The sequence below is a fragment of the Symphalangus syndactylus genome, chromosome 18 (genome assembly GCF_028878055.3).
Source record: "Symphalangus syndactylus isolate Jambi chromosome 18, NHGRI_mSymSyn1-v2.1_pri, whole genome shotgun sequence".
In the NCBI taxonomy this organism is placed as follows: Eukaryota; Metazoa; Chordata; class Mammalia; order Primates; family Hylobatidae; genus Symphalangus; species Symphalangus syndactylus.
Window position 1 is genome coordinate 72,636,120 of NC_072440.2, and position 24,118 is coordinate 72,660,237.

At 42.0% G+C, this 24,118-nt stretch overlaps 1 protein-coding gene across 2 annotated transcripts; it reads left to right on the forward strand.

Moving 5' to 3' along the window:
* The first annotated feature begins 673 nt into the window (after window positions 1-673).
* On the forward strand, window positions 674-22,030 carry APOL6 (apolipoprotein L6). Of its 2 annotated transcripts, XM_063623794.1 has the most exons (5): window positions 730-1,065; window positions 5,547-5,655; window positions 8,453-8,772; window positions 11,500-11,596; window positions 14,041-22,030. In XM_063623794.1, the coding sequence occupies exons 4-5, from the start codon at window positions 11,547-11,549 to the stop codon at window positions 14,999-15,001; spliced, it is 1,011 nt and encodes a 336-aa protein (XP_063479864.1). In that variant the 5' UTR covers window positions 730-1,065; window positions 5,547-5,655; window positions 8,453-8,772; window positions 11,500-11,546; the 3' UTR covers window positions 15,002-22,030. The 2 variants fall into 2 exon arrangements, with proteins under 2 accessions (XP_055108406.1, XP_063479864.1); XM_055252431.2 differs by lacking the exon at window positions 8,453-8,772 and having other exon boundaries at window positions 674-1,065.
* Window positions 22,031-24,118: the final 2,088 nt, after the last annotated feature.

The window sequence follows — 24,118 nt, forward strand, 5'->3', positions numbered from 1 at the left end:
GCCCTCCTCAGTCAAACATATTAGTATTTCTGCAGTGACTGTGAATATTCAAATTAAGCAGGAGACATAAAAACCGTAAGTGAATTCATGCCAGATCAGGTCAGGTTTTGCCACTAACTGAATAAATTATTATTATTTTTTAAGTTTTCATTTTTAGGCCAGGTGCGGTGGCTCCCGCCTATAATCCCAGCACTTTGGGAGGCCGAGGCAGGTGGATCACTTGAGGTCAGGAGTTTGAGACCAGCCTGGCCAACATGGCAAAACCCCATCTCTACTAAAAATACAAAACTCAGCCGGGCGTGGTGGCAGGTGCCTGTAATCTCAGCTACTAGGGAGGCTGAGACAGGGGAATAGCTTGAATGTAGGAGGCGGAGGTTGCAGTGAGCCAAGATCATGCCATTGCACTCCAGCCTGGGCAACAGAGAGAGACTTCATCTCAAATAATAATAACAAAATAAAATAAAGTTTCCATTTTCAGAGGATTCTGCATTTCAGAGTTATTAGCCCTTTAATGCTGTGCACCTCATAGGGTTGTTATCCACATCGGCATCACATAAGATGCTGTGGAGGAAAGCAGTTTCAGAACCATCAGTGATGATAGCTACTGTGAATCCACTGTTCAACGGGCACCCCATCGCTTGCTCACGGGCTCCTCACCATAGCTCTAAGCCACAGGAGCTGTTTTCATACCCCATATAGGTCCATCCTATAACACAGCCAGGACAGAGACGAGAGACTCAGGCCTTCTGACTTTGATTCTGCTCTTTCACCTCGTTGTGCACCCAATTAGAGAAACAGGCAAAAAGGAAAGTGAAAATGACAGCTGGAGCCCGTGATTTCCTGGAAAAGCCTTTGCTTTTTCATTTCTGCAGCACTTAACAGAAACCAGTTTTGCAATCCATTTCTGTTCAAGAGCCACCCTACTCTTCCTATCCGTCTTTCTCCAGCCCAGACACTCATAGCCTCCTGCCAGACCAGGGGAACTCGGAGAGGCAAGGACAGAGGTTCAGGATCTTCCTCTCCCTCGGGACCCGAGGCCACAAAGGAGAGCTCCGTGGAGAGAAGGTGAGAGGGCAGGCAGAAGTCGGGGGAGGAGGGGGCTGCGGCTCTGGTCCCTGAAGGACAAAGCCCCCAGGGGGTTGGCTTTAGGCACCTGACTCAGGAAAAAGAGCTGCCGTCACAGCAGCGCGGTTCAAATGCCGGCCAGAGCTTGGGGAGAGTCTGAGGATTAACTTCTCCTGTGTTATTCCTGGTAGGTTTCCCTCCCTTACAGCCATTTGAGGGTTAAATCCAAACATGATAAAGCATGCGATGTGACTAGCCAAGCTGCATTTGCCCCTCCACTGCTGGGGATCCGAGGGCTTAGGCAGAGGGGACCTGGCCCTTAGAAAGCAGGTGATTACATCAGCCACCGGCGTTTCCCTAGAAATTCGGTAGAGGATTGGTTTAGCGGCGTCATCTCACAAGAAAAAAGGTGCTGGGTGAATTGTGTAGAAACTGCAAAGCCAACCTACAGAGTTTTCTAGATTGTAGGTTTATGTGAAGTTGTTTGGGGAAGAGGGTGTGGGAGTTTGTGATAAATATTAGGGCGACTAGGCCGGGCGCAGTGGCTCATGCCTGTAATCCCAGCACTTTGGGAGGCTAAGGCAAGCGGATTGCTTGAGCCCAAGAGTTTGAGACCAGCGTGGGCAATATAGTGAGACCCCGTCTCTACAAAAAATCAAAAATTAGCTGGGTGTGATGGTGCTCACCTGTAGTCCCAGCTACTTGGGGGGGTGCTGAGATGGAAGGATCACTTGAACCCAGGAAGTCAAGAATGCAGAGAGCAGTGATCGCGCCACTGCACTCCAGCCTGGGCAACAGAGTGAGACCCTGTCTCAAAAAAAAAAAAAAATTTAGGGAGATTATCTTGAAGCTGTGTTTTCAAAGTAGGTAGATTTTTCTTACTTAGATTGTGTATCTGAAGAAGTTGGTTTTGTGGGGGAAGGCAGGTAAGGAAAGACTGTCATAAATATCCTGGAAGATTTCAAATGAAAATAATGTCTCAAATCCTCTCCCAATAAAACTCTCATCTCACAACCACCAAGAGCAGGTCAGAGGGGAGGGAATGAGACCTGCTTAGACGAGTTTCCTGCTGTTACCTTTGCCCTGCACCCCATAGGACTAATGTAAAAAAATGAGAGAGGTATTGGCGGACGCTGGTAAAAAAATGGGGTTCCAGACCAGGGTCTCTTACCCCCAGCACCCTTGTCATGTTTAACCAGGTGATCCCTGGTTGTGGGGGCCATCCTGTGCATCGTAGGGTGCTTGGCAGCATCCCTGGCCTCTGCCCACTACATACCAACAGCAGTACCGTCTCCAGTTGAGACCATCAAAAATGTCTCCAGATATTAGCAATGTCCCTGAGGAGCAAACGCGCCCTGATTGGGACTAACTACTCCAGACTCTGCGTGGCTGGAATCGCACAGGCTTTCCTGCTTACTGTGTGACACTGGCCTCCCTATGTCTCAGTTTGCACCTCTGTAAAATGGGCATAATCTTAGCACCGATCTCACTGGGTCACTGTGTAAAGCAGGTAGATTATGTCTGGTGAAAGTAAACTCTTAAATGTGCCAAGCCCCCTAAACCAAACCTAGCTTCACATACCAAAGAGGGGAGAACGTTTTTATCTTTGACACATTCATTCTTTTTCATAGACTACCCTAAAGAAATAACCAAACATGTAGACAGACGTCTGTATAAGGATTTTAACCAAAAATTATAAATACAAAATTTTAAAATAACTGAAAACAACCCAAAGGTTCACCAGTGAGTTACTGAATGTGTAATGATACATTCGTATAATGAAATGCGACATGGCTTCTGTATATCGCCTGGGGAACTACTAAGATACAATGTTAAGTGACAAGAATTCACACAAACTACATGAACAGCATGCATCTAAATTTTTGGTTTGTAAAATAAAATGTCACTAGTTTTTATTTCCGTATGGTGAGCATAAGGTGGATTTTATAATTTATTTCTACATTTTCAACCATAAACTTGTATTCATTTAAACAATTAGAAAATGAATGGCTATAAAAATTTTGTCTCGGGCTGGGCATGGTGGCTCATGCCTGTAATCCCAGCACTTTGGGAGCCGGAGGTGGGTGGATCACCTGAGGTCAGGAGTTCAAGACCAGCCTGGCCAAACTGGTGAAACCCCATCTCTACTAAAAATACAAAAATTAGCCAGGTGTGTTAGTATGTGCCTGTAATCCCAGCTACTCGGGAGGCTGAGGCAGGAGAATTGCTTGAATCTGGGAGGTGGAGGTTGCAGTGAGCCGAGATTGTGCCATTGTACTCCAGCCTGGGTGACAGAGCAAGACTCCGTCTCAAAAAAAAAAAAAAAAAAAAAAAAATTAAAGAATTTCTGTCCCTTCAGAATGTGTGAGGGAGGATGTTTTTTTCTAACTTTTTAGAAGTGAAAGGGAAGAGGATGAGAGAAGGGAGGATGAGCTGAGGGGGAAGCCTATCTAGGAAATAGCATTTCTGCCATAAGCGCTGGACCAAGTACCAAATGTAGGGAAGAGATGCAAAGGAATATATTAGCTTCACTAGGGCTGCTGTCAGAAAGCACCACAAACCAGGTGGCCTCAAACAACAGACATTTAGCGTCTCACGGTTCTGGAGGCTGGAAGTCAAAAATCACAGTGCCAGTAGGGCACACTTCTGCTGCAGGCTCCAGGGAGACCCTCTGTGCCTTTTGCAGCCTCGGTGTCTTCTGACAGCATGACTCTAATCTCTGCCTCTGTCTGCACGCAGCCTTCTTTGCTGTGTCTCTCTCTGTCACCTCCTCTTCTTATAATGACACCAGTGATGGATTTTGGGGCCACCCTAAATCCAGGATAATTTCACCCGGAGATCCTTCACTAATTTTAACTACAAAGACCCTATTTCCAAATAAGGTCACATTCTAAGGTTCCAAGTAGTCATGAATTTGGCAGGGGACCAGGCACGCTATTCAACCCACCTCATGGGAAAACTGTTTTTTTTAATTGCTTAAGGTGTCACAGACAGCCACATGGCAAAAAATATTGATACAAAAAGTATGAAGGGACCTAGAGAAAGGCAAGCTTCCACTGATTCCTCACCCTTAATCTCATCACTGATTACTGCTATTATTATTATTTTTTTTTTCTGAGGCAAAGTCTCACTGTGTTACCCAGGCTGGTCTCCAACGTTGGGGCTCAAGTGATCCTCCTGCCTCAGCCTTCTGAGTAGCTGGGATTACAGATGCAAACCACCATGCCTGGCTACTTTCCTCCCACTTCAGCCTCTCAAAGTACTGGGATTAAAGGCATAAACTGGCCAGGCTTGGTGGCTCACGCCTGTAATCCTAGCACTTTGGGAGGCCGAGGTGGGTGGATCACTTGAGGTCAGGAGTTGGAAACCAGCCTGGCCAACGTGGTGAAACCCCGTCTCTACTAAAAATACAAAAAAATTAGCTGAGCATGGTGGCAGATGCCTGTAATCCCAGCTACTCGGGAGGCTGAGGGCAGGAGAATCGCTTGAACGCAGGAGGTGGAGGTTATAGTGACCTGAGATAGCGCCACTGCACTCTAGCCTAGGTGACAGCACAAGACTCTGTCTCAAAAAAAAAAAAAAAAAAAGCATAAACCACCGCATCTGGCATAGATCATAGATGCTTGTCTATACAGTCACATGTATCTTTTATGTGTACAAATGACAAATGGACGCTGCCTTTTAATTTACCAATGCATATAGGAGATCCTTCCACATCTGTTCATGTGGATTTGCCTCCTTTGGTTTAATGTCTGCATAGGAGATCATTGTTTGATAAGCCATAGTTTATTAAATCAGTCCACTTTAAGTGGAAATCTAGGTGTTTTTTTCTTTTACTACTAATAATTTTACAATACTTCTTTTTTTTTGTATTTGCCTGCCACTTTAAAAAAGTTTCTATTTTGAAATAATTATAGATTTAAATGCAGTTATAATAAATAATACAGAGAGATCCCATAGACCCATTACTGAGTTTTTTCCCAAGTTTAGTTTACTGCAATTTTCTCACATGTGGATGTGTGTGACTACCACCAGTCAAGATACAGAACAGTTCCATCCACAAGGATCCCTCACAGCCACAGACACTTCCCTTGCCTTTATGATTTTGCCCAACCTTTTATTTCCAACTTTTTTTGAGTCACTGTTTCAGTTGTATCTCCTGTAAGACACATATAATGTAGTTGGGGTTTGCTTTCTGAGCCAATCTGAGGGTCCTTTCCTTGTAAGACACTATTTTTATCCTTTTTATAATTATGAAAAATGCAGAAACTAGCTGCTCCTGAACATTTATTGAGCAAGGCATTTTACTAGCTATTTTACTTATCTGTAAGTTATATCTTATTATCTCAAACTATTTCTCTTTTCTGAGAAGGGAAACATATAGTGGTGTCTTGAATGTCTCGAAACCCCAGAACAGGTAAGTGATAGAAAGGGGCTTTGGATCCATACTAATGAGAAGGCCTATTTTCTCCTCTATAAAGGTAGTACTGCATCTCTCCCCAGCCAGAATACGTGTCATTTTGAATACGAAGAGGATCAGAGACACACGTTTGGACATCTCAAAAACAAAGACATCTCCAACCTGCCAAGGTATGTTTTCTTCCATTCTAGCCATTGTCACTGGCAGGTAAAGCAGAATCTTTGTAAGATAAAGATGGAAAGCAAGATTCAGAATGTTGAAAAATACAAGGAGACACAAAGACTATCAATCATATTCAAATGTTTCACCCTGGATTCCAAAATGCCATTCGCTGTTAGTTCTCTGTGTGTTTCACCAGCTGCTCCTGTGTTCCATCTCTTGTTCTTCCTCCTCTCCCTCCTCAGCTCCCACTGTTGGAGTGCTCAGGGCCCAGTTCTTGGACTGCACTTTGTCTCTATTATTAATCTTATCCTGGGGTTCTCATCCAAGTCATGATTTCAACTACTTTCTGCACTGATGGCTCCCAAATTTGATCTCCAGCCAGCAACGGACTCAGCATCACTTGGCTGTCTAACAGGTTTCTCAAACTTAACCCACCCCACACTGAACTCTGTCACACCCCACGACGAACACACATCCTGCCAAAAAAACCTTCACCCCTTCCCATCTCAGTAAATGGGATCTTCATTGTCACAGTTGTTCAAGGCCCAAAACATGATGTTATCCTTGACTGTACTCTCTCACCTCCCACATGCGCTGGTGAAACCTGTGGATTTCTGCAAATCTAGCTGCTGTCATCACCCCTACCAACATAGAGCTCCTAAAACCCTTCTAGATAGAAGGACTGGGTGACTCTTTTGTTCTGTCTTAGTCTATTTTGTGCTGCTATAACAGAATACCACAAACTGGGGAATTTATAAAGAAAAGAAATTTATTTCTCACAGTTCTGGAGGCTGGGAAGTTCAATATCAGGGTGCCAGCATCTGGCAAGGACCTTCTTTTTTTTTTTTTTTATTAGACTTTAAGTTTTAGGGTACATGTGCACAACGTGCAGGTTAGTTACATATGTATACATGTGCCATGCTGGTTTGCTGCACCCATTAACTCGTCATTTAACATTAGGAATATCTCCTAATGCTGTCCCTCCCCCCTCCCCCCACCCCACGACAGTCCCTGGTGTGTGATGTTCCCCTTCTTGTGTCCATGTGTTCTCATTGTTCAATTCCCACCTAGGAGTGAGAACACGCAGTGTTTGGTTTTTTGTCCTTGCGATAGTTTGCTGAGAATGATGGTTTCCAGCTTCATCCATGTCCCTACAAAGGACATGAACTCATCATTTTTTATGGCTGCATAGTATTCCATGGTGTATATGTACCACATTTTCTTAATCCAGTCTAGCATTGTTGGACATTTGGCTTGGTTCCAAGTCTTTGCTATTGTGAATAGTGCCGCAATAAACATACGTGTGCGTGTGTTTTTATAGCAGCATGTTTTATAATCCTTTGGGTATTTCTAGTTCTATATCCCCGAGGAATCACCACACTGACTTCCACAATGGTTGAACTAGTTTACAGTCCCACCAACAGTGTAAAAGTGTTCCTGTTTCTCCACATCGTCTCCAGCACCTGTTGTTTCCTGACTTTTTAATGATGGCCATTCTAACTGGTGTGAGATGGTATCTCATTGTGGTTTTGATTTGCATTTCTCTGATGGCCAGTGATGATGAGCATTTTTTCATGTGTCTTTTGGCTGCATAAATGTCTTCTTTTGAGAAGTGTCTGTTCATATCCTTTGCCCACTTTTTGATGAGGTTGTTTTTTTCTTGTAAATTTGTTTGAGTTCATTGTAGATTCTGGATATTAGCCCTTTGTCAGATGAGTACATTGCAAAAATTTTCTCCCATTCTGTAGGTTGCCTGTTCACTCTGATGGTAGTTTCTTTTGCTGTGCAGAAGTTCTTTAGTTTAATGTGATCCCATTTGTCAATTTTGGCTTTTGTTGCCATTGCTTTTGGTGTTTTAGACATGAAGTCCTTGCCCATGCCCATATCCTGAATGGTATTGCCTAGGTTTTCTTCTAGGGTTTTTATGGTTTTAGGTCTAACATTTAAGTCTTTAATCCATCTTGAATTAATTTTTGTATAAGGTGTAAGGAAGGGATCCAGTTTCAGCTTTCTGCATATGGCTAGCCAGTTTTCCAAGCACCATTTATTAAATAGGGAATCGTTTCCCCATTTATTGTTTTTGTCAGATTTGTCAAAGATCAGATAGCTGTAGATATGCAGCATTATTTCTGAGGGCTCTGTTCTATTCCATTGGTTTACATCTCTGTTTTGGTGCCAGTACCATGCTGTTTTGGTTACTGTAGCCTTGTAGTATAGTTTGAAGTCAGGTAGCGTGATGCCTCCAGCTTTGTTCTTTTGGCTTAGGATTGACTTGGCAATGCAGGCTCTTTTTTGGTTCCATATGAACTTTAAAGTAGTTTTTTCCAATTTTGTGAAGAAAGTCATTGGTAGCTTGATGGGGATGGCATTGAATCTACAAATTACCTTGGGCAGTATGGCCATTTTCACGATATTGATTCTTCCTACCCATGAGCATGGAATGTTCTTCCATTTGTTTGTATCCTCTTTTATTTCCTTGAGCAGTGGTTTGCAGTTCTCCTTGAAGAGGTCCTTCAGGTCCCTTGTAAGTTGGATTCCTAGATATTTTATTCTCTTTGAAGCAATTGTGAATGGGAGTTCACTCATGATTTGGCTCTCTGTTTGTCTGTTATTGGTGTATAAGAATGCTCGTGATTTTTGCACATTGATTTTGTATCCTGAGACTTTGCTGAAGTTGCCTATCATCTTAAGGAGATTTGGGGCTGAGACGATGGGGATTTCTAGATATACAATCATGTCATCTGCAAACAGGAACAATTTGACTTCCTCTTTTCCTAATTGAATACCCTTTATTTCCTTCTCCAGCCTGATTGCCCTGGGCAGAACTTCCAACACTATGTTGAATAGAAGTGGTGAGAGAGGGCATCCCCGTCTTGTGCCAGTTTTCAAAGGGAATGCTTCCAGTTTTTGCCCATTCAGTATGATATTGGCTGTGGGTTTGTCATAGATAGCTCTTATTATTTTGAGATACGTGGCAAGGACCATCTTGCTGTGTTATCCCACGGCAGAAGGCAGAAGGCAGAAGGGCAAGAGGGCGTGTGCGAGAGAGGCGAAGGAAGGAGGCTGAACTCTACTACTACCCTCAATACTCACACCAATTTACCTTCTTCTGGTCACCAAAATATGTGAGTTTTCTTCCCTACACCAAGAAATTCTCCACTTCTTTATGAGAACAAACTTGGTATCCTACAGTTTAACTCAATTCTGACACTATCTCCTTGGAGATACTATCAGATCCTGTAAATTAGGGGCTCAGTCCCATAAGACTGCCCCTACTTCAGACACCAGTTGTAAGGGGTGGGTCCCCAGGTTACCCACAACTTTTGTCCAACTTGGTGACACATGGAAGATTTCCACAACCCCCTCCTCAGTTTCAATAATTTGCTAGAACAGCTTGCAAAACTCAGGGAGACATTTATTTACAATGACCAGTTTATTATAAAGGATCGAACTCAAGAATGGCCAGGTGGAATTGATGCACAGGGCAAGATATGGGGGAAGAGACATGGAGTTCCCATGCCCTCTCTGGGCACACCACCCTCCAGGTACCTCCATGTGTTCACCAACCCAGAAGCTCTCTGAACCCTGTCCTTTTGGGTTTCTATGGAGGCTTCCTTACACAGGCGTGATTGATTAAAGAAACCACAGGCCATTGGTGGTTAACTCAATCTCCAGTCTCTCTCCTCTCCTGGAACTCAAGGGGTAGGGCTGAATATTCCAACCCTCAAATCACATGGTTGTTTCCCCAGACAACCAGCCCCCCATCCTTGGAGGCTTTCTAAAGTCACCTCATTAACATAAACTCGGATGTGGCTAAAAGGGGTCGGTTATGGTTAAGAAAAGGTGCTCTTTTCACCTTTATTGCTCTCATTGCTCAGGAAATTCCAAGGGTTTTAGGAGCCCTGTGCCAGAAATGGGGATGAGAACTATATATATATGTGTATATATATACACATATATATACACATATATATACATATATATACACATATATACATATATACACATATATATATACATATACACACACATACACACACATATACACACATATATATATACACATGTATATGTAATTATATATCTATATATAATTATACTTATAAATCACAATATCGCAACATATTATGTTCTTGGGAATACAATTTGTACAAAGGGGCCTTGTAAATTACTGCTTTGTTTGGTGAAAATGATCCTTTAATCATTACAGTCCATGTGGTCATAATAACTGTGAGAGAACAGAATATGCTACCCCCAGATATGCCTCTTTGGCATAGGGATTCTTGAGGTGAAGGCAATTAAGAAGCAGCAGATGCAGGAAGGCTCTCTGTCTTCTCTCTATTTGCCTAAAAGCAAGATCTAAATTTACAAAGGTCTTTCTATCAAGGAGAATAAAGGTTAACCACTGAGAACTTTAGACCCTTATGGGCCTGGAGATGGTACCAGAGGAAGCTGCATAACAAACTTTACTGACTAGTCTCTTTCTATCCTTCATTTCCTGTTTATTTGTCTACCCACAGTTTGGTGGCCCTCAAGATGCAAAGTCTTTTTTCTTCATCTTGTCACTTCTCTAAAATTGTATACTTCTTTGTTGAAGGTGGCTATATAAGCAGGGAGTTCTAAGCCACTCCTTTGAGAATTATTTATTCCCTGGTGTCTCCTACATACACTTAAGAGGTACATATTAATCCACTTCTGTTTGTTTTTCTCTTATTAATCTGTCTTGGGTTACAAGGGTCCTAGCTGAGAACTTAGAAAGGTAGAGGGAAAATTATTTTTTCCTGTCTTATAATATCCATCTAAGGAATCACTCACCCAGGTCAAGATGGGGAAAAGGAGATTTCCTTGTACTTCCTCCTCCCAGTCAGTAATCACCCCACCCGAGAAGAAACCATGATTCTGACTTCTACAACCAATTCATTTGCATATTATTGAGTTTCGTATAAATGGAGCCATTTGTTTGATTTCTTTCACTCAACAATAATGTCTGTGAAATTATTCCATGTTGTTTGGGTATCAGTAGTTTTAAAAATTGTTATTGCTATGTAGTATTTAACTACATAAAAAAACTATAACTTGTTTGTTTATTCTTCTGTTGATTGATATATTTGAGTTGTTACCAGCCCTTGGCTATGTATGGGAGGAAAAGTAATTTTTTTCTCAACCCTCATAAGTTCTTAGCTGGAACAGCCTCCTGTAACCCAAGACAGATTAAAGAGAGAAAACCAGGCAGAAGCATATTAACATGGGCTATTTCATAAGGACATGGGAGAGATCCAGGGATTAAATAATTCTCAGAGGTAGCTTTGAATTCCAGCTTCAATACACCTCCAACAATGAACAGTACATTTTTAGAGAAGTAGCAAGACAACGGAAAAGGGTTTTGAGTCTCCAGGAGGAATAACTTGTGGGAAGGCAAGTCAATGTCATCTTTGGTGATCAAACTTTATCCTTCTTGTTAATGAGGAGATAGGGACAGCTTTACCTTTGTCAATTTATGTCTTGCTTTTAGGCAAATAGAGGGAGGGTGGAGAACTTTTCTTGTACCCACTTCTTCTCAATTACCTTTGGCTCAAAATAATCCTTATGCCAAAGTGGCATATTTTGGGGTGGTGTATACTGCTACCCTCCAATATAGAGGTAAAAATGTATTGAACTGACTATTTCACTGCATGCATTTATTGTATGTAAGCTACATCTCAACATACAATTTTAAAATAATAGTTTGCAAATATTTAGTATGCTATATGGTTGTTATTTTGATACCACATAATCCAAAATCCCTCCACACCTGAATTTCATAAGGTTTCATCATATGTGCAGTAACGTTGTTTTTCTACATTCCTGACCAGAAAATCATTTGACTCCTGGGGACACAGATTTGGTGCCACAGAGGCTGATGGACAACCAGGCAGAGGAAGAAAGTGAGGCTGGTGTTGGTTTGCAAAGGTAACCCAAAGGGCGTAGTCCGCCGGGAAAGGGCTGGTTCTGTTGAAATGCTGCACAATAAGGAATCCTCACGATAAGGAATACATGTGCTCTGATAGGATTAGCTGTGAAGTGGGCCCTATCTTCCCACTGGTCTCCATTACACATATGAAAATCTGTTCCCTTAGGGAAAAAAATACTTCACGGAGCTAAAGTAAATATTTTGGAGAGCAAGTCAAGATTAAGTCAAGCGCATGGCGTTGGGCAATAGGACTCCAAAGACAGAAATTGCTCCACTCTGGGGCCTCATCTCTGTAACTCTCTTGAAGACAGGAACTCCATTTCTTCAGCTCATATACCACCAAGGAAGGAAGCCATCTGGTGTTAACAAATTAATGAATTTAAGCCCAGTTATCTGTAAATCAGCAGATGTAGCACCACCAGCCTCCTGCACAATGTGTGCAAGTAACAAATATTTGCTGAGTGAATTAGGCAAACTCTTTGTGTAGTATGTCATGGAACTGGACTGAAATGTTATCCAATGCCAGTAGGCATCACCAGCTGATACAGGATTTACTGGAGCAGAGGTGTTCACATGTGAGATGCTTGGTTTAATTAAGAAACACATGGTCGGGTGCGGTGGCTCACGCTTGTAATCCCAGCACTTTGGGAGGTCGAGGCGGGCGGATCAGGAGGTCAAGAGATTGAGACCACGGTGAAACCCCGTCTCTACTAAAAATACAAAAAATTAGCTGGGCGTGGTGGCGGGCGCCTGTAGTCCCAGCTACTCGGAGAGGCTGAGGCAGGAGAATGGCGTGAACACGGGAGGCGGAGCTAGCAGTGAGCCGAGATCGCGCCACTGCACTCCAGCCTGGGTGACAGAGCAGGACTCCGTCTCAAAAAAAAAAAAAAGAAACACATGAAGTCAAGTTTCTGTTAGTTATCAACCATGCTAAAACCAAAACTTTACAGTTCATACGCAGTGGCATTGTTGATCTTTGCAGCTACATATTTATTTGCTGTTTCTTTTTGTCTAGCATACCTTGAGGAAACACAGAGATCAGGGTGGGCTAACCTATGGCATCTTTTATGTTTGGGGTTCTTCATCAGGGCCACCCCGCTTGCCTTCATCCCACCCTTTTCCCGTTGCAAGCCCTGGTGACCTTCTGCTCTGTTAACTGATTTACATCTGTGGATTAATGGATAATTGGGCCTAAATTTATTAATTCATTAACACTTAAAACATCTGCTCGATGGTATATTTAGTTTCTAATCTTTCCCACTGAGGAACTGTGTGTGTGTGCGTGTGTGTGTGGAAAGAGAGATTTAAAGATAAATACATTTATGGACATACATGTACTTCAATAAGGAGGCCCTGACATCAACCGACAAGTGAAAGGAAGGGCAGAAAGCACCAAGTTTAGGACTTAGAGCCCACCCATAGCTCCATCTTTACCTTGCCTGTTCCTTTGGGAGTGTCCTCTTTTCTCTCAGGGCTTGAGGCCCCCCACTGAATCATAAAGGAGATGGCCCAGATCCTCTCCAGGGGTCCCTCCAGCTCTGATGTTCTCCTTTGGGCCAGGGCATCTGTTATCACCAGGCCACCTCAGCTCGCCCTGAAGGAAATGCACAAATGGCACCTTGCATGAGAAAATGCCCCAAGCAGTAGGCTTTGCTCTCACCCTGATGCAGCTCTCCCCTTGAAGGTCAAAGCCAACTGGCCTGGCAAAGATCCCTTCGTACTTTGTCCTGTAAAATGTTGGAGGAAGAGGGGCTTGGGTCTCTTTGTCCCAAACTTCTTCCATGAAGGACCAATCCCATCTGCTCGAAGAGCCAAGTAAAGCTGACCAAGAGCAAGGAGAGCATTCAGGACACGAATAATAATTTATCTCAACTCTCAATGTGCAACTCCTGAGAGAAGCAAAGACACACCCCAGAGTAGCCAGATTCAGGGTCATCAGAGTGGAGGATGTATGATGCAGTATGGCGCCCTCCACCCTCCTACTCACTTCTACACATCTGGGACTCTCATCCCCTGCCCACCACCTTGTCTTCTCTTTCTCCTACTTTTCCCAGAACTCTCCCGCCATTGTTCCCAAGTTCTTTATCTTGAGTGGGGTTTTAACATTTCCCCACTGCCCCTCCTCTGCAGCAGTGCTGTGCTTTCTCTGAACAAGGCTGAAAACATACCTCAGGACTTAATTTTCCTTCCCCATTCCTTGGCCAAGGCTGGGGTGATTCACATTTGTCCTTCCACATGCCCCTCTTATGTGTTTCTTTTCTCCATGGAACCAGTAGTTTTCAGCGAAGGCTGAACTATTCTACAGTGCTCTAGGACTTTTCAGAGGATTTCGTAGGGCGGTACAGGGAGGGTTCGAAGCTGAGAGTGGCAAGAATATCCAAGAGCCACATCGGTTTTCCCATCTGGGAAGCTGAAGCAAAATCTTTATTTCATTTCTCCTCAGGGATGAGGATGACGCTCCTCTGTGTGAAGACGTGGAGCTACAAGACGGAGATCTGTCCCCTGAAGAAAAAATATTTTTGAGAGACTTTCCCATATTGAAAGAATATCTAAAAGGGACCATTGACAAGCTCCGTGCCCTCGCAGACGGTATTGACAAAACCCACAAGAAATTCGCCATAACTAACATGGTGGCCAACTCTGCTGCTGTCATCTCTAGAGTGACGAGCCTCCTGGGTTTAGCCCTTGCCCCAGCAACAGGAGCAGGAAGCCTGCTGCTCTCCACCGCTGGTCAAGGTTTGGCAACAGTAGCTGAGGTCACCCGCATCGTGAGTGGTATGTTGGAACGCTACAAAAATAAAAAAGCCCAAGCACAGGCTAAAGACATACTGCCCACCCGTGACCAAGAGGACAGGGAGGATGAGGAAGATAAGGCACACTATGTCACAGCTGCTAGAGAGATTATCGATAATGTTGGAAACACCATGAAGTATACCAAGGAAAACATCCGTGCATTTCAGAAACTCAGAGCCAACCCACGCTTGGCCAATGATGCCAAGCGTCTTCTGACCACTGGCCAAGTCTCCTCCCGGAGCAGGGCGCAGGTGCAAAAGGCCTTTGCGGGAACAACACTGGCGATGACCAAAAAAGCTCTCATATGGGAAGGTGTGATGTCCGTCTTCTTCCTTGGCCGTGACTTGGCCTCTCTCTCAAAGGAATTGACGCACCTGAAGGAAGGAACAAGGACAAAGTTTGCAGAAGAGTTGAGAGCCAAGGCCTCGGAGCTGGAGAGGAAACTCACAGAACTCACCCAGCTTTACGAGAGCTTGTTGCAGAAAGTGAGGTCAAGGGCCGGAGGGGTGGGGAAGGTCAAGGCTTACTGGAAGGGGTTAAGGGAGCATGTGTGGATGTGGGTGTGGCTGTGTGTGTGTTTGTGTGTCTGTGCGTACGTACAGTTTACATGAATGTTCCTCAGGACATGGCATACAAGGCCTTGGAGGTCCAAATAATACCAAGTACATCTTGGAGATGAGGGTGCCTGTCCTGGACAGACCTGGGCATGCCTTCTGTTTCTCCTTCAATGCTCCTTAAGGCCTATGTGCTGGGAAAAGGGTCTTCCCTGTTTGTTTGTTTGTTTGTTTGTTTGTTTTGAGACAGGGTCTCTGTTGCCCAGGCTGGAGTGCAGTGGCGTAATTTTGGCTCACTGCAACCTCTGCCTCCTGAGTGCAAGCAAGTCTCCTGCCTCAGCCTCCCAAGTAGCTGGGATTGCAGGCACGCACCACCACACCCAGCTAATTTTGGTATTTTTAGTAGAGACAGGGTTTCACCATTTTGGTCAGGCTGGTCTCGAATTCTTGACCTCGAGTGATCCACCCACCTTGGCCTCCCAAAGTGCTAGGATTACAAGCATGAGCTACCCTGCCCAGCCGGGTCTTCCCAGTTTTAACAAAGAGGTCACTGAGCAACAGGGGGAGTTAGGAACTAAATTGTCTCCTCCTCCAAATTCATATGTTGAAGTCCTAAACCAAAATGTGGCTGTATTTAGAGATGGACCCATTGGGAGGTAATTAGGGTTGAATGAGGCCATAGGGTGAGGTCCTAACCCGATGGAATTGACTTTCTTATAAGAGGAGGAGGAAATACAAGAGGGCCTCCCCACCCCTGCTGCACACCTGCACTGAAGGAAGTCTATTTGCAGATGCAGCAAGAAGGCAGCCGTCTGCAAGGCAGAAGAAGAGAGCCCTCACCAGGAACTGAATGAGTCAGTCAGTCTGGGACTTCCAGCCTCTAGAACTGTGAAACAATAAATTTCTGTGGTGTAAGCAGCTCAATCTATAGTAGTTTGTTACTATTTTGTTATAGCAACCGAAGATGGCTAAGCCAGGCAGGTTATGTCACTCGCCAAGTGTCTTAGTCTGTTTGTGCTGCTATAACAAAATACCTTAGACTGGTTAATTTACAAACAACAGAGATGTATCCAGAGATCCACAGTTCTGGAGGCTGGGAAGTCTAAAATCAAGGCACCAGCAGATTCCACATCTCATGAAGGCTCACTCTCTGCTTCACAGATGGCACTGTCTTGCTGTGTTCTCACATGGCAGAAGGGGCAAACAAGCCCCCCTGGGCCTCTTTTATAAAGGCACTAATTCTATGCCTAAAGGCAGGGTCCTCATGACTCTATTACCTACCAAAAGGCTCCACTTCTTTAAACTATTGGAGGGGGTAGAAGGAACTTCCTTTCTAGACCTTGAAGGTTTAAGAATTTGAATCTATAAAACAAGCTGACAATAGACAGATTAACAGGAGAAAAGGCATATATATTTTTTAATGTGGGCCAGAGAGCGGAAGCTTAAATAGCACCCCAAGCTACAGGAAGTAAGGCCTCTGATGGGGAGGTAGTGACACAGGCTGTGGGAGGGGGTAGGGGGAGGAAGTGTGTGGTGAGCAAAGTTTGTCTTATTACACTGATAAAGTGTAATTACACTAATAAAGATGGATCACCTGAGGTTAGGAGTTTGAGAACAGCCTGGCCAACATGGCAAAACCCTGTCTCTACTATAAATACAAAAATTAGCCAGGTGTAGTGGCAGGGTACTTGTAATCTCATCTACTCAGGAGGCTGAGGCAGGAGAATCGCTTGAACCCAGGCTGTAAAGGTTGCAGTGAGCCAAGATCGTGCCACTGCACTCCAGTCTGGGTGACAGAATGAGACTCCATCTCAAAAAAATAAATAAATAAATAAAAGAAGAAGAAGAATACAGTCATGTGTCTCTTGGTGACAGGGATACATTCTGATAAATGTGTCATTAGGCAATTGCATTGTGGTGTGATTATCACAGAGTGTACTTATACAAAACTTTGATGGCATAGCCTACTGCATACCTAGGCTATATGGGAGATCCTATTGCTCCCAGGCTACACACCTGTACAGCATGTGACTGCTGAATACTATAGGCAATTGCAGCACAATGGGAAATATTTGTGTATCTAAACATATGTAAACAGAGTAAAAAGAAAGTAAAAATATGGCATAACAGATAAGAATTGGCTCTTCTGTACAGGGCACTTACTATGAATGGAGCTTGCAGGGCTGAGAGTTGCTTCAGATGAGTCAGCGAGTGGAGTGAATGTGAAGGCCTAGGACATTACGGTATACTACCGTAGGCTTTATAAACACAGCACACTTAGGGTACACAAAATGCATATTAAAACATTTTCTTCCTTCAGTATATTAGGCAATAGGAATTTTTCAAGTCCACTATAATCTTATCAAACCATGGTTGTATATGCAGTGGACCGAAACATTGTTATTGGACACATAATTATAGTTGAAAGAATAAGCAAAAAGCCTATCTAGGTGTGGTGTCTTGAGCAACTTTTAATTATTCTCCTGTCCTGCAATATGAGTTAATCTTCTCTGATTGATGTAGATTCCAGGAATGGGTGTCCAGGACAATTGCCTTCCTTCTGGAGAAACTTCCCTTAATCAAATAAGAGAACTTCAAAGAAAATCCCTCCCTGTGCTTTGGAAGGGAAGGGAAGTGGGCAGCAGTGGGTCAGAGACAGACCTTTGTTCTCTTATTTCTGAGGCCCTTCAGTCTCCTTTATTCAAAGCACTCAGCATGCCAAAGCACCCTATTTTAGGGTATCTTTTTCTGAGCCCTAAACACTATCACATTGGGGATGTCAACTGTGAAAGGAAAATATCTTGGGGACTAAGAATCTCTAAGGAAAACTCAAGCTTAGGGAAACTTCTTAGGGCAAACCCACCTCCCACTCTTCAAAGTTATCCCTCTGCTCACTGAGATAGATACATATCTGATTGCCTCCTTTGGAAAGGCTAATCGGAAACTCAAAAGAATACAACTGTTTGTGTCTCACTTATCTGTGACCTGGAAGCTCTCTCCCCACTGAACCAATGTTCTTCTTACATGTATAGATTAATGTCTTATGTCTCCCTAAAAATGTATAAAACCAAGTTATGCCCCGACCATCTTGGCCACACGTCATCAGTACTTCCTGAGTCTGTGTCACAGGTGTGTCCTCAACCTTGGCAAGATAAACTTTCTAAATTAACTGAGACCTATCTCAGATTTTCTGGGTTCACATTTTGGAAACCATAAATGGATTCTGGGTGGAGATGCCCCTAACCCTCGACAAATCTATCGGTGCTTGGTACCAGCATGAGCTAACTTTATGGCTCAAACCAATAGGACAATTTGCTGAGGTCTGAGAGGGCTCCTTCCAGAAAAATCCCTAATCCAAGATGTGTGTTTTGTGCATGTTTGCATTTGAAAGGCCTTCGTGTTTTTGTTTCATGTTTGTTTCTCTCTCCTAAGACCTTGTCTTTTTTTTGTAGCAAAAGTTTTTTTTTTTTTTTCCTTTTACTTCTCAGTTGACTGAATTCTGTTTTCACCGGATTTTTTGACTAAAATAGCTATTGCAACAGAGGCTACTCTTGGGTTAAGGAAGAATGTAGTTTAGTTTTATGCTTAATATGGCTCAAAGAAAAATAAAAGCATCTCCCTCTAACACCACCAGACTTTTTCTCTCTGTACCTTATCATGTAAATTTTGCTATTTGATTTTCACCTGGGTTGTTTCCTTTAATGTGCAAAAATTTAAGGCTATTTAGCTGACAACTGCCTAGGGTTGTAAAACAGGTTATCAAGAATCTGAAAGTCTAAGATAGGAAAAAAAAAAGGGGGGGGTGGCATTATAAATCTATAAAATGTACTTCTATTGGCATGCCTAATATGTCTTTATATGTTTGTCTGTGTTGGGTACACAATGTTTTAGTGCTAAAAATATAAAAGAACTCTACTTGGCTTAAAGAAAAATAAAAGTGCTTAAATCAGATACTAAAAAAGAAAAGGCTAGTCAAATGCTTTTTCAAGTTTATGTAACTTAAGTAAAATCTTTAATAAATAAGGTAGCTTTAAAATTATGGGTAAAGTAATATTAGAAATGTCTTCAGAATTGCCAGCATACATTTTTGTTTGCATTATATTAATCAAACAGTTTTATTCTTATCCCTGCCAAATACCATAGGTGTCAAAACTTGGCACAGGGGTTACAAAACTATAAACCCAGCCCAAAACAGAATGATCTTTGCTTGTGTAATTTTTAATAAATAAGACATTGATATGGGTTTAATGAAAATAGCTGCATCTTGAATTTAGTAAGATTACCATGACTTCTAATCCTGTGGCTTTAGGCAGTTTAGTCCACAGACAATAAGGAGGTTTGTTTTGGGAAAGGATTGCTACTGTCATTGTTTCAAAGCTGAACTTAAACTAGGCTCCTTCCAAAGGTCATTCGGCCAAAGGTCATTCGGCCAAAGGTCATTCGGCCCAGGAATGAACAAGGACAGCTTGAAAGTTAACAGCAAGGTGGAATCAGTTAGGTCGAATCGTTTTTCACTGTCTCAGTTGTAATTTTGCAATGGAAGTTTCATAACTTTAAATCATGACTATCACAGTTTTTATAAATAATCTAGGTAAATAATTAAAATAAAATAACTAGGTAAATGTAATGGGATACATACTTATAGACCAACTGGACATAATTTAGAATATAAAGTCATATTAAATTAAATAATAGATAATTTATTATTTGGGTATTTTCCAATAAATATATCTGGAAGGAAAACATTCTTGCTTAATAAAAAGTGTGTCCTTTTTTTAAAAAAAGGTGAACAAGTTTTGTCTAATTCAAAACTTATTAAAAGGTTATGTATAAAACAAGGTAAAAGGAACCAGAAAAGAAAAAAATATGTAAATAAAGTTATAAAAATAAAGAATTTTTTCAAGGTTAAAAAGCTTAAAAAGAAATAATTTTACATAAGAAAGAATCTTATATGGTAAATTTAGTCCTAAAATAAAATAACTGGTTGTTTAACAAGGAATGATGTTCAGGACAAACCAGAAAGTCCAAGCACGTCATGAACATTGGTGTAAGTCATGATAAGATTTTATATATATACACACACACACAGACACACACACACACACCAAAAGCTTTTATATAATCAAGTTGTCATATTATTATTAAGTTTTGGTTTGCTTAGGGAAGAAAAAGCTAATTTTTTTTAAATCAAGGTTATTACATCCATGTATCTTCCTGTATATGCTTTTAAAGTCCTTGTGACATTGAGTTACAGGGCTTTAACTCCTGTGTCTGAAAAATCACAAACACTGATGGCAATCAAAGCCTCATCTTAAGGCCCTGTAGAAGATGCCACTCAAAATAAACTGCATTCCTGAGGCACTAGGCAAGAAATTAAAGCTATTCAACTCCTCAAGGCCCAGGGACTATCGCGGAAGAGGTGGGCGCGTAAGACTGTAAGGGCTGATTTGGAAAGATACAATAAGTTCAGTTTCTATATGAACTAATCATTAAAGTCAAAGGCACACTGATGCAAAATCAGTATATGGACCCCTGTGTCTGATTAGAAAGTTTTCTTGAAGCATTAACCAACTCCTTAATAAAAGTTATAAAAGGCTTATGGAAGTTATATTTTATAATCAAGATTAAATCTTATAGATTGTTTATAAAATTTTGAAAATCAAATGTAATTGGCTTTATTAGGGCTTCTTGTTTAGAAAATTAAGTCTCCTCTCTCAAAGAATGAAGGTTTTTGCTTTTTTTGAAATCCTTGAATTATCACTTGGATTAAATAAATGACTTTACAATGACCTGTAATTTTATTTTGTAATATCAAGTGTTTTAAACCTTTTGTATTTGACAAACGTTCCAAAATCAAATTATAAATTATGTATTTTTCTAACCTAATTAATCCTTTAAGATATTAGGTTCCCTAAAGTCCAAAAATGACATAATTTGGCTTATTTGGTATAAAAATTATACAGGAAGCATTGTCAAATGTGAAATGGTGTTTGGTTTTCTTTGGGCTGTATTTGTATAAATATGTTATTGGTATATGTTCCAAAATTATGTGAAACTCCTATGATTCTGATATAACTTAGTGTACATTATTAGTAATAATCATAATTGTTATATTAAAATTATTGTGTGTCACAGAGGTAACAAATTTCCTTGTCAGTTTTGTCTGTTGACTATGGCTGCCTTAAAACTTTTTTCATCCTTGCACAATTGTTGTTTTGGTCCTCTTTTTTAAATATATTTTTATTATTATTTTTGAGATGGGGACTCACTCTGTTGCCCAGGCTGGAGTGCAGTGGCATGATCTTGGCTCACTGCAACTGTCACCTCCCAGGTTCAAACGATTCTTCTGCCTCAGCCTCCTGAGTAGCTGGGATTACAGGCATGCCCCACCATGCCCAGCTAATTTTTTTTGTATTTTTAGTAGAGATGGGGTTTCACCATGTTGGCCAGGCTGGTCTTGAACTCCTCACCTCAGATGATCAGCCCACCTCGGCTTCTCAAAGTGCTGGGATTATAGGTGTGAGTCACACACCTGGCCTGTTTTGGTCCTCTTTAGAAGGTGGTTTTATAATCATCTGTAAAACTCCAACAGGTACTCTTACATGCAAGTTTCTGATAACTTTGGAGATTGTGACATCAGAATAGAGGGAAAAGTTTCAGGACTCATGGAGAGCTAAAATGTTCATGAGTATCAAGCAGAACAGGAATTAACTGCATAGACTGAACCAATCTTTTTGACTTTTTGCTTAAAATGTTTGCTGATCCTTTGTTTTGTGTTTCAGTCTTAAAACTTTTCTTTTGAGCTATTGACAGCTTTTAACAATTTAGTATACTCCTATGACAAAATTTGGAGCATATTTGTTTCTCTCTACCTGATTTCTCCAGAATTCGGAAACTATTTGTAAGTATTCTTAACTTATGGTGATACAGTTATTTGCATAAGTGCAGTAAGAATCTGTTCTCATTTTTAACAGGACACAATGGGAGAAATTGGTTGTTTTACTAAAACTTTGACTGGAATGGTGTGCTTTTCTTTAAGGAATCAAATTTGACTTGTGGAACCAATAAAGTCCTTGGAAAAACTGGCCCCATATTTTGTGTACAGTCTCTGCACAGGGTTTCTGACCTGTAGTAAGTAAAGAATGTCACTTTCTGACAGGCACATAAGCCCCAGGTTTACCTCAGAACCTCAAGAGGAGAGGAAATTCACCCAATTCATAAGTATTTGATGGCACAAATCCATGGCTGGGCATGACTTTAAAAAAGTCTTATCTGAGATTCCTCCTGTGGAACAAAGTTAATTGGTTCCAGAGGTTCAAAGCCAGAGTTGCTGTCAGTTCATTGGTAGAGATGCCATCACTGGGCAAGTGTTCTGAAAACATCTTTTCAAGTGTTCTGAAAACATGAATAACAGCAGTCCTGAAGAACATCTAGGGATCTAGCAAAGCAAGAGATACATGAAGGACATAAAAACATTTTTAGAAAGTCCTTGGAAACAGCTCTCATTTCAGACATGTAAGCATGAGCCAGGATGAAAAGTGATTTCATCCTGGTATCCGCAACTTTCACATTCATTAGGTTTCAACATATAAAGTTTCAGGGGACATGACATTCAGACTATAGCACCAAGCTGTAGAAGCTACCTGGTGGTAGACCAGGGTCAGCAAGCCCAAGAAGCCTGACTTCCAAGCTGTGCTTTTAACTGCCCCACCACGTTGCACCTAAAGCTTTGGCATTTTCCTGTGATTAGTGTTTTTGGTGGTGGTTTTTTTTTTTTCTTACAGGAATTCTTGCAAGTAGAAAGGACTATGAGTTCAACTTTGGAGGGAGCCATGGGGACTAAATAAAATTCTGAGGCCCCCTCAACCATCTAAATGGACTTCCTCCTGGGCCAGGACACTCGAAAATTAAACCTGAAAGACTGGTTCAGACCATGATGGGAAGTGGGAGTCGAACATGCCTCATCATACCCTCCAGCATTAACATCAACACAGAACTTAAGGCTGATAAGAAGCATTTACAATCTATTCTCTCTGAAGTCTTCTACCTGGAGGCTTCATCTGCATGATAATACTTTAGTCTCCACAACCTCTTATAACCCAGGCATTCCTTTCTATTGATAATTACTCTTTCAAACAATTGCCAATCAGAAAATTCTTATATTTACCTATAATCTAGAAGCCCCCACATCAAGTTGTTTTGTCTTTCTGAAGAGAACCAATGTATGTCTTAAATGTATTTAATTGATCTCTCATGTCTCCCTAAAATGTATAAAACCACGCTGTTTCCCGACCACCTGGAGCACATGTTCTCAGGGTCTCCTGAGGGCTGTGTCACAGGCCATGGTCACTTATATTTGGCTCAGAATAAATCTCTTCAAATATTTTACAGAGTTTGACTCTTTTTGTCAACACAAAGGTGGGCTTTTAACTACCCCAGGGGCCTCTGAATGGAGTTACAGGGGACCAGGGCAGGGCTGGCAAGGCTGGCAGAGGAGAAACCCAGAGACTTACCAACTGGGAGGTCCAAGTAGGTCCCTTAGACTTGGGAGGGACAAGTCCACCTAAGAGGGCACTGTCAGCCCTCACTAGTGAGTGTTGTAATGATCCTCCTGACCCCCATCTCCATCCTCATTCCTTCACTGTAACTCTGTCTCTCTGCTTCTTCAGTTCCCCGTTTGTCAGAGGCGTTTGGACCAGAGCAACTCCATCTTGAATAGGGGCTGGGCAAAATAAGGCTGAGACCTCCTGGGCTGCATTCCCAGGAGGTTAAGGCGTTCTAAGCCACAGGATGAGATAGGAGGGCAGCAAAATACAGATAATAAAGACCTTACTGATAAAATAGGTTGCAATAAAGAAGCTGGCTAAAACCCACCAAAACTGAGATGACGATGAGTGACCTCCGTTTATCCTCACTGCTACACTACCATTAGAGCCATGACAGTTTACGATGCCATGGCAACGTCAAGAAGTCATCCTATATGGTCTAAAAAGGGGAGGCATGAATAATCCACCCCTTGTTTGGCATATAATCAAGAAATAACCATAAAAATGGGCAACCAGTAGCCCTCAGGGATGCTCTATGGAGTAGACATTCTTTTATTCCTCTACTTTCTTAATAAACTTGCTTTTGCCTTACGTACTTGCCCTGAATTCTTCCTTGCGCGAGATCCAA

What these genes read in the sequence shown, in the direction of transcription:
- APOL6 (XM_055252431.2), top strand. Translation starts at nt 11,547, where the DNA reads ATGGACAACCAGGCAGAGGAAGAAAGTGAGGCTGGTGTTGGTTTGCAA. An exon ending in GCTGGTGTTGGTTTGCAAAG is followed by an intron (nt 11,597 to 14,040) that starts GTAACCCAAAGG and finishes ATTTCTCCTCAG; the next exon opens with GGATGAGGATGACGCTCCTC.